The sequence below is a fragment of the Echinops telfairi genome, unplaced genomic scaffold, assembly GCF_000313985.2.
Source record: "Echinops telfairi isolate 266 unplaced genomic scaffold, ASM31398v2 ScPeMD7_7469;HRSCAF=8507_1, whole genome shotgun sequence".
NCBI lineage: Eukaryota > Metazoa > Chordata > Mammalia > Afrosoricida > Tenrecidae > Echinops > Echinops telfairi.
In genome coordinates this window covers 75,304,157-75,313,949 of record NW_022111373.1, presented here as the reverse complement: position 1 = coordinate 75,313,949, position 9,793 = coordinate 75,304,157, and the positions used below count along the sequence as shown (strand labels likewise).

The 9,793-nt window shown below is 44.7% G+C and overlaps 1 protein-coding gene across 1 annotated transcript in view; it reads left to right on the top strand.

Annotated features, from left to right (window-relative positions):
• Window positions 1-9,793, top strand: part of SV2C (synaptic vesicle glycoprotein 2C) — a 267,398-nt gene that overhangs the window by 238,417 nt on the left and 19,188 nt on the right. Inside the window, exons 8-11 of the mRNA XM_004703529.2 lie at window positions 4,308-4,472; window positions 5,784-5,917; window positions 8,363-8,566; window positions 9,078-9,237. Of these exons, the coding sequence (XP_004703586.1) occupies window positions 4,308-4,472; window positions 5,784-5,917; window positions 8,363-8,566; window positions 9,078-9,237 (663 nt within the window). The remainder of the gene's footprint in view (window positions 1-4,307; window positions 4,473-5,783; window positions 5,918-8,362; window positions 8,567-9,077; window positions 9,238-9,793) is intronic.

Genomic DNA, 9,793 nt, shown 5'->3' with positions numbered 1-9,793 from the left:
GTTCTGAAACATCCATGTCTCTAAGAAGAAATAGAAGGCTGAAAATTAACATGTGCTAAGGACCTACTGTGTGCTGCGCAAGGCACCCCGGTGATGTAGTGGTTATTGCCTTGGGCTTTGATCCTCAGGGTCAGCAGTTAGAAACCAGCAGCTGCGTCTTAGGAGAAAGACAGGACTCTCTAGTCCCATGAACAAGCTCAGTCTCAGAAAATCAAAGGGCCGGTCTACTTTGTCCTGTACAGTTACTATGAGTTGGCAAGGACTCGGTGGCGGTGAGTTTGGCTTTTGGCTTGGTGTATTGAGCACTGGGTTAGGTATAAAGATGGCAGAGACAAGCAAGGTGGAAGTCCTATTTTCAAGGAGTCAAGGGTCACGTGGTAATTATCTCATTTGTTTATTTGGTGGGGGGGGTCTACTTAGTGATTGTTAATGAGCTTTATTTACTGCAGAATTTCCAGAACCTGTTTCTTGCATTTAGTGGAAGTTCCTTAAATATCTACTGAATCATTGGTGATGGACACTCCAGAATAGTATACTGCCCACATGCCCACATTGCTGTTTTTGTTTTTTCATTTTAGCCAGACGTCTGTGACAGGGGAATACTGTATGTCTGGATCATTTCTTATACCACTGCCCACTAGTAACATCCAGTTTACCTGCCCATGTAAAGCATTGTCGGACTGCAGGATTCTGAGTTGGGCAGAAATAGAGTTTATAGGCATTTTCCCACTGTTCCTCCAAACATGCTCTGCAGTGACTAGCTCATGATCTATGAAGAGAAAAGGCTGAAATCTTTGGGATCTTGAACCAAAAGATATCTCTGGAATCCTTGTGAAAATAATGGTGGTTAAAAATGCCATTTTCAAATAAGCAGCCATTTCAGTGAGACGTCAGGTAAAGCTCATGTGGAAGAAGCACTCCAACACCCGTGATCCAAGGATTGAAACTTCAATAATCCAAATCCGAAGGAGGGAACGGTATCAGAGCGTAAATTGTGAAAGTCTTGTTTGCAGCAGACTATAGAGAGCAGTGTACACCAAAAATACCTTCACTGGGTCTACATATGGAATAAGGCTCTGTGATTTCCCTTGGACCATATTGAGGGATGGGAATAGCCTGGTGATCAGACAGACTGTTGGAGAGACGATTGTAATAGATTTAAATGATAAATCGGCTTGACTGGTTAAGATCTTGTCGTTAGATCTCCCTTTTGATACACTTTGTGCTTGATCTAGTTTTTCATATTTTCATTTTTTTTCTCAAATTGAGGAAAAAATCTTAATTGTATTTTGTTATTGTTGGTAGCCTTCTTGATTCTGTTTGTGTTCTATGTTTTCTAGTGTGTGAAGGCCCGGTTGGGTGATTCTGTGCAAACAGTAACTAGAATAAAGGTTCTTGGGAGGTATGGCAGGGGAGATGGGGGTCAGTAACAGAGAGCTGGTATCAAGGAGTACAAAAAGAACGAAAATGGTTTTAAAATGATTATGGGAGTGATTGTACAACACTGCTTGATATGGTCGAATGATTGAATGGTATGATGTCTGGATTATCTCCTAATAAAATGGTGTTTTTTTTGGTTTGGGGTTTTTTTGGTAGGGGGGTGGCGGGTGGAGTCCAAATACTGTTTTGAATACTTGCTATATACTAAGCACTTTGCATTCCATTAAGTTGGACAAAACACCAGGAAGATAGCTACATCGTGCCTTAAATTAAAGATGGGTTAACTGAGGCTTAGACAACATGTGCAAGAGCACAAAGCTAGTTCCGTGGCAAAGCCAGAGTTCTAGCAGCACCTGACTGCCTGCAAAATTCCTGAAGATGATAAAATCTTTTCATCTCTAGCTTATTGTAACTGAGAATAAATTAGAGCCATTGTCCTCAAACTTGAATTTGCACCATAATCACCTACACGGCTCTTGAAAAGAAAGATTTGGGGGCGCCACACCCCAAGTTTCTGGTCTAGGAAAAAGCCTCATAATTTGCATTTGTAACAACCTTCCTTACTATTGAAGATCTAAAGCTTCATTTTGAATGGATTACACCTCATAATAAATAAAACAATAATAAAAAATTTTTGAAACTCTGCCATTGAGTTGAAGCCAACTCATAAGATCCTAAAGGACCAGGTAGAACTGTCCGGATGAGTTTCTGAGACTGTAATTGTTGGGGGGAATTGAAAGAAGGTCTTTTCCTCTCAGAAGGGCTGGTGGTTTGGAACTTCTGACCAGGTAGATCTCAGTCCAATGCATAACCACTACGCCACCAAAACAGAACCAACATCCTCACAACTGGACCGTAAGTAGCATCACTATCCATGGAGATAGGATTCACGTTGTCAGAGATTTTCGTTGCCTTGGACCCACCATCCGCACCCCTGGAAGCAGCAGTCAAGAAATCAAGTGATGCATTGCATCCAGCGAATCTGCTGCAAAAGACCTGTTTCAAGTGTTCAACAGCACAGACGCCACTTTGAGGGTGAACGCGCACCCGACCCAAGCCATGGTGTTTTCAGTCGCCTCCTAGGCGTGCAGACGCTGATGATTAATAAGGCAGACCCAAGAAGAATGCAGGTGCAGGCCTTTGAATTATGTTGCTGGTGAGGACTGTTAAAGGTGCCAGAGAATGAAAGAAGAAAGAACAAATCTGTCTTGGAAGAAGTAGAGCCTGATTACTCTTAGAGGTGAGGATAGAGAACTTGGTCTCGTGTACTTTGGGCGTGTTATTAGGAGAGACCAGTCCCTGAATCAGGACAACACTGAACCCAAACATCATGTGAAAACCAACCTCATTGTCATCAAGCCGAGTCTGACTCAGAGACCTTAGAGGACACAGTAGAACTACCCTCTCTGGGTTTCCTGGGCTGTAAATCTTTATGGGAGCTGAAAGTCCCATCTTTCTTCTGTGCAGCAACTGGTAGATTTGAACTGCTGGCCTTGTGGTTAGTACTCCAAGGCATCACCTTCTGCACTACCAGGGCTCCCTTAGTAAAGGAGAGGGTTGGTGAAAAAGAGGAAGATCCTCATCATATGGTTTGATACAGTGGCAACAACGATGGGCCCGAGGATAGCCACAGTTGTGAGGAGGGCGCAGGACTGGGCACTGCTTCATTCTGCTGTACATGGGATCACAGTGAGTTAGAACCTAGCATGGGTGCCCAACAACGACCCTCGGCAGCCACACTGTCCAATAGAAATAGAGTCGGAGCTCCATCTACCATTTGAAACAAGTGAAAGAAGCAGTGCAACTCACTTCAAGACATTTTTTAAACTTCTTATTGTGAATTAGGTCAAGGTTTCCAGAGCAGATCATCAGTTTTACATGCAATCATTCCTACACATGGTGTTCCAACACACCCATCGCAGTGCCCTCCCTGTACTCGCGCAAACTCGCCTTCCTCCTGGTACTTCCTGCCTCCATCCCATTCCCCTTTCCGTCCTCGCCCTCAGAACTGTGTCCTTGGGTAAGTGCTGCTCTTTTGACCTTAAGTGGTACCTCAAGACGTCCAGAATATTATCACCTTGACATAAAAGGAAAAATGATCGATAAGCTCTGATCGATAAGGGCTTTTATATTCCTTTTTCATATGAAGTCTTCAAAACTCTACGTGCATGTTTACACTGAACAGCAAAGCTCAGTTGAGATCCGCCCCATTTCCACTATCCAGCAGCCGCATGTGGTTGGTCAGCGGCTACTATGCTGGGCAGGGCAGCAGTGTGACCAGCTGTTACCTGTTAGAATGACACATTAGCTGTCAAAAGGGCAGAATGTGGTAATAGCATGTATTCTCAGCTAATAAACCTGAATGTTCCTGTTCACTGCCCTGATCAATTTGGGGGACTAGGCTCTACCACCAGGCTAGCAATAGCAGCCTAGCATAAAAACCAAGAAAGATTTTGTATTCTCACCAAGGAGGAATGCCTCACCAACCCTCAAAGAGCCGAGGAGTGCGAATGAGCAGAGAGGTATCTTGGTGCAGCCTCAGACGGCAGAAAGGCAGCAGAGCCAAGATGCCAGGTGGGAGGACACGAGCAGATTGTTTCTGCCGCTCTAGTCTCCAAGAGGGTCCGGGCATGACAAGCCTGCTGCAGGTCCCAGCCAAGCCCCAAGCCCCAGGCCAGTTCTCTAGCTTGATATATGCAGAGTCAAAATTGTGGGGCATGGGGGTGGCAGGTGGTAGACCAGGGGTAGGTTACTGTGTTCATGATATTACAGGGGGCCAGCCAACATTGGAGGTGCTTCTCGTAAAGTGTTGGGGTCCCACTAATGTGTTAAGACGTTTCCAAACCCCTTTTGCTTTCTCTTTGCAGGTACTATGGATTATCTGTTTGGTTCCCTGATGTCATCAAACATCTACAGTCAGATGAATATGCATTGCAAGTCAAAAAAGTGGAGCGAGAGAAATATGCAAATTTCAGTATTAACTTCACCATGGAAAACCAGATTCATACCGGTGTGGAATACGAGAATGGCAGGTGAAGAAACTTTGAAATCACTCGATTTGGCTGCCGGGTCACCAACCCTGAGGGTTATTTCCCATTAGCCTTGCCTGCATGGAAATGCACTCTTGTTTTCAGTTTGTACACTTAGTCGTGTTCAGGCTGAGTTTGGATACTTCCAAATGAGCTTTAAAAATAAACTCGGTAGCTATATTTTAGTCACTTCACGTGAAAATACTTCTGGAGTGGGATGTCCTCATGTGTGCTAAGTGGCGTACCTGATGTGTGTGAGAAGACAATGTGGAGAGCCCCAGAAGCACAGCAAACATAAGTTAAGGGGAAGAATAAGGAGAGTAGGGGAAAGAGAGAGGTCACTGTGAGTTAAAATTGGCACTCCGGTAGTGGGTCTGGGGTTCACAGCAGCACCAGGGGCCCTGGTGGCACTGTGGTTAAAGCACTCCAGTGTCAACAGAACCCACCAGGCACTCTAAGAAAGAAAGGCACAGCACTGTGCTTTCTTGGCGGCTGGCCGCGTGGAAACTGTGGGCTGGTTGCACAGTGTCTGTGGGTTAGCGGGGACTCAGAATCGACCGGACTGCAGAGGGTTTTCTCCTTGGACTACTGGCATCCCCTGGGGTATCGCAGTGGAACTGTGCCCCACAGGGCTTGGGGTGCTGATTTCTCAGAGGTTGAGCATCAGGACTTTCTTCCAGCATGCCTCTGATGGACCAGAACCCCTCTTTGTTCTGTTAACAGCCCAAGGCTCCTCCCAGGGACCCCATTAAACACACTTCATTTTCATTAAAATGGCCCTCAAGTTGGGGCCATTCACCCCAAAGACAGAGTTCTCAAACATATGTGAAGGAACAAGAGGGTCGGGTTGAAAAATAAAGGATCAGGTAACCCTCAAAGCCTTTCACCAACATGGTAGACAAGGTCGACGGAGTCATCTTGAGTTTCCTCTTTTCTGCTTGTTGAAAGTGAGGCTGTGGTGCAATGAGATGGTCAGACTGCACATCATAGGTCCCCAAACTTACTTGGCTCACCCTTTTCAGAAAAAAAAAATTACTCAGTGCCTCCCGGACAATTAAAAATGTCTGTACTACAGCCCATCATCCAGGATAAAGTGTGGGTATCTGCTTTTGCAGCCCCCCACCCCTCTGAATCGTTCCAACACCCCACCCCCAGGAAGTACCGTGTAGAAAATGAAGACCCCTGTACCCCTGTAGTAACGGACGACTCTGAGAGGCATCACACCTCTGACCTCTGTGATTTAGAGTCAAACCCTGAGGGACACAAAGCATTGACAAAGATTTTGTTCTCTTCTTCCTTTATGATACTGGTCAGATTCCTAGGGGTCAAGTTCAAATCTGTGACGTTCAAAGATGCAGCTTTTAAGACCTGCACCTTTCAGGATGTGACTTCGCTCAACACCTACTTCCAGAACTGCACCTTTACGGACACTGTTTTCGACAACACCGGTAGGTGTGCTCCTGCCTCATCAAAGGGCCCAGCTCTTGGCAGAAACATGGGACCCATGTCATCTCCTGGGCAGATTCATGTGGGAAGTGGAGACTCAAGGGCAAAGGAACAAGATCCCCAAATCAGCTTGGATCAAAATGATGCTTGTATTGTGTGCTAAAGCTCAAAGTTGAATAAAGATCCTTTGATTCATATTTCTTAAAGTAAAGACCTAACTTGTAGTGTATTTATTTTGATGATCTTGGTTTCAGAACCTGGTACAAGTATGTCCTCAGTTTACAATGGGGTTAGTTCCAACAACTCCGTTATAAATCAGTTCTACACTTGATCTTAGCCAGATGGCCAAGTAATGATTATATCTCTATAATGTCTGAATTTTTAATTTCAGGGGGAAATTGTTTTTATTCTTTACTTTCATAGTTATCAATATATATATTAATATATACAGTTAATTAAATGTTACAAAAATGTAGCACACGGTGTTATAGGGATAAACCAGTTCTGATGTATGTTGAATACCTCTTTTTCTAAGATCTCATTATTGCCTTTTATTATCAATATCCTTGGAAATCTGATCTTTATTTGTCTTTGAGGGCTGGAAATATGACATATGCCATTACTGATATGATGATACCAGCAAACTGTGCACTGTGACATTGTATATAAACCAAAAAAAACAAACTTACCACCATCAAGCCAACGCCAACTGTTAGCACCTCTATAGGACAGGGTAGAACTGCCCCTGTGGGTTTCCAAGATTGTAACTCTGTACAGGAGTAGAAAGCCCCATCTTCCTCCCTTGGACACTATATAGAGTTCATAACTATTAACGATAAGATGTGAGAAACAGAAGTGTGAGAAATGAGGAGACCTGGAATCCATGATCCATAGAGATGAGCAAAATACAGCTGTCCTTATCAGACTCCATTTTCTTTAGCCAGTCTATCTAGTGGCGTCTGGAAAAAGCCCTAGGATTAAAAAAAAGAGGGGGGATTGATTGAGCATTTCTATATGCTGATTTCTACTCTAGCTCACTGAGTGTTCACAGTAGCTGAGGCTAATGAAACTTGAGACATTTGGCCACTGCCATAAAACTCACAACAGAGCTGGCTTTGAACTCAGGTTTTCCAAAATCCAAGCCCATGCTTTGCCCACGCCTGCACATGGGTTGATCCTGAAATAGAGTCCGCTGTCAGAATCCAGCACTATCAGAAAATTCTCCCTCTTGGGGCTCAGACGGGGCCAGCTCCAAATATCCATGAGTTTGGGTGGTTTTGTTTTGTCTTGTTTTGAAACACTGCTGTCTAACCTATTCAGCCTCAGAAGACCTGTTTTTCCGGGAGACTTAGATCAGCAAGGAAGAGGAGATGATGAGTTTGATGCTCAGGGTCTTTTAACAGTACTCGCTATTAGCTGCATCCCCTTGGAGCAATCCAAGTTCAAGATAAAATCAGCTGTGTATACCCACGGCCTTAAAATGAGACTTTCGGTCTTCAATGAATCCATCCTCTTCAACCTTAAATTTCCAGTTGCGCTTCAAAGACTGAAGGAAAGCTGTGTTCCTTCTCCATGTCTCAGTGTCCCATAAAAGGGCCTTGATAAGGCGGATGCACTGTGCATTTTAAAACAAATTTTTTTTATAATTGCAGTATGGAAGTTATTAGTATGGTGATGATAGGCCTTATGTAACATGACAATCAGAAGAATATAACATTGTCATGAAGTAAGCAAGTAATAAAATTAGCAATGGCCAACTATAGGAATCAGAAGATAGCCGGACTCTTGAAAGCGAGCTATTTCATTATTTGACACAGTTCTTCATCAGTGACTTTGTAAGTGTTTGGTCTTACTAAAGGAGAGGTGGGAGCCTTTTTTCTGCCATGGGCCATTTGGATCGATAACATTTGAGGGACATGAAAAATTATCAACTTGAAAATTTGCCTACTATATTTGGTCATTTAATTAACTCACCCCTCATAGGAAGGAGCCTTGGTGGTGGAGTGGCTATGCTTTGGGCTGCTACCTACAAGGTCAGTGTTTCAAAATCACCAGCTGCTCCCTGGGAGGAGGAGGAAGCTTTCGACTCAGAAATCCACAGGGGCAGTTCGACCTTGTCCTGTGGGGTCGCCATGAGTCAGCATGGATTCGGTGGCAGTGAGTTTGGCTTTTCAGTTTGTTGTGAATGGCGAGGCCTGCTTCTCTTGGGGGAAGCGTGTGATGTTAGCTGGTATGGATGATTTTGAGAGCCTTGCCCACCCCGAGAGCCAGATGTGCTCTGCCCCTTGAGAAAGCCAAGAGAAAACACAAACAATCCAACTGACCCAGGTCCTGAAGCCTTCAAGGGTGTACAAAACAATGGTTCTCTTCTGAATTCTCAACAGGCGTGCACATCCAGGTGTAGGTCTGTGAAGGGTTTGGTGACTTGTCTGTTTTTGTTTCCCCAGATTTTGAGCCATATAAATTCATTGACAGTACATTTCAAAACTGCTCCTTTTATCACAATAAGACGGGCTGCCAGATCACCTTTGATGATGACTATAGTGCCTACTGGATTTACTTTGTCAACTTCTTGGGCACCTTGGCAGTGCTGCCCGGGAACATCGTGTCTGCGCTCCTAATGGACAGGATTGGGCGTTTAACGATGCTCGGTATGTACTGGGTTTTATGTAAAATAAATGAGCTGCTCCTGCAGTCTAGAGGGAACCAGCTTCCCACCAAACCTCCCCTCTTCTCACCTTGGGGATATGCATCTCTCAGCAATGAGGAGAAATCCCTTAAATCCTTGCATTAGGGCCAATTTTTAGTGAACACGGTGTCTAATAACATTACAGTTGAGCTGCTTCCATGAATTAACACACTGAAAAGCTAATGAGGTGTAACTAACATATATTTTCCCACTTAACCAGTCGAATCATTGATGATTTGCATTTCCTACTTGCTGTGTTCAGAAGGCGGTTAGTGCAGTGAGCCTTGCATGTAGGAGAAACTCATCTGTCCCTGGGCTTGAGGAAGTCTAGCCTGCCGCTCCCCTTGGAAGCGCTCCCCTTGGCAGCGGCTTGGTCTCACAAGTCACTCGCTGCAAGGTCTCAAAGACAGGGCGCCCTCGCTCTGCTAAGGCAATGGGAAACATTCCAACATTGTGTCTGCTTTGCCTGCCAGGTGGCTCTATGGTGCTTTCGGGAATCAGCTGTTTCTTCCTTTGGTTTGGCACCAGTGAGTCGATGATGATAGGCATGCTGTGTCTCTACAATGGCTTGACCATCTCCGCCTGGAACTCCCTTGACGTGGTCACTGTGGAGCTGTACCCCACCGACCGGAGGTAGGTGGGAATGGCCACCCAGGAAGACACCCGCTGAGCCCACGGGATCACTGCAAATTGTGGAAATCAACTCAAGCTAACACGTCCCAAAAATGAAGTGGAATGGGGGTGGAATCTGGTTGATCAAAGATATTAGAGTCCCAAATATTTTTTTTTTAAGCCAAAGAAAATGTAAATGGATATAGTCACTAGCGGGAATTAATGGGGCAGTGAAACAAGTGAAGGTGTTTAATTGCGTCCCTGACATAGTCTGCTGGCTAACAACGAGGGAGATGTAAGGACGCATAGGATGAGGATGGAATCGTCTTTATTGGCCCACATTTTGAGCGGCTAGTCAAAATTAGCAATGGCCAAGTCTAGGAAATCAGAGGACAGCTGGTCCCTTGAAAGTGAGTGATTTCTTTATTCAACAACGTTCATTTGAGAAGGTTTGTTATATCATGTTTTCAGGTGTCTGTAAGAACTCTGTATTAAGCACCCACAAAGAACTCACTAGCGCAGTGGTTCTCGACCTGTGGGTCGAGACCCCTTCGCGGATTGAATGACCCTTTTGATG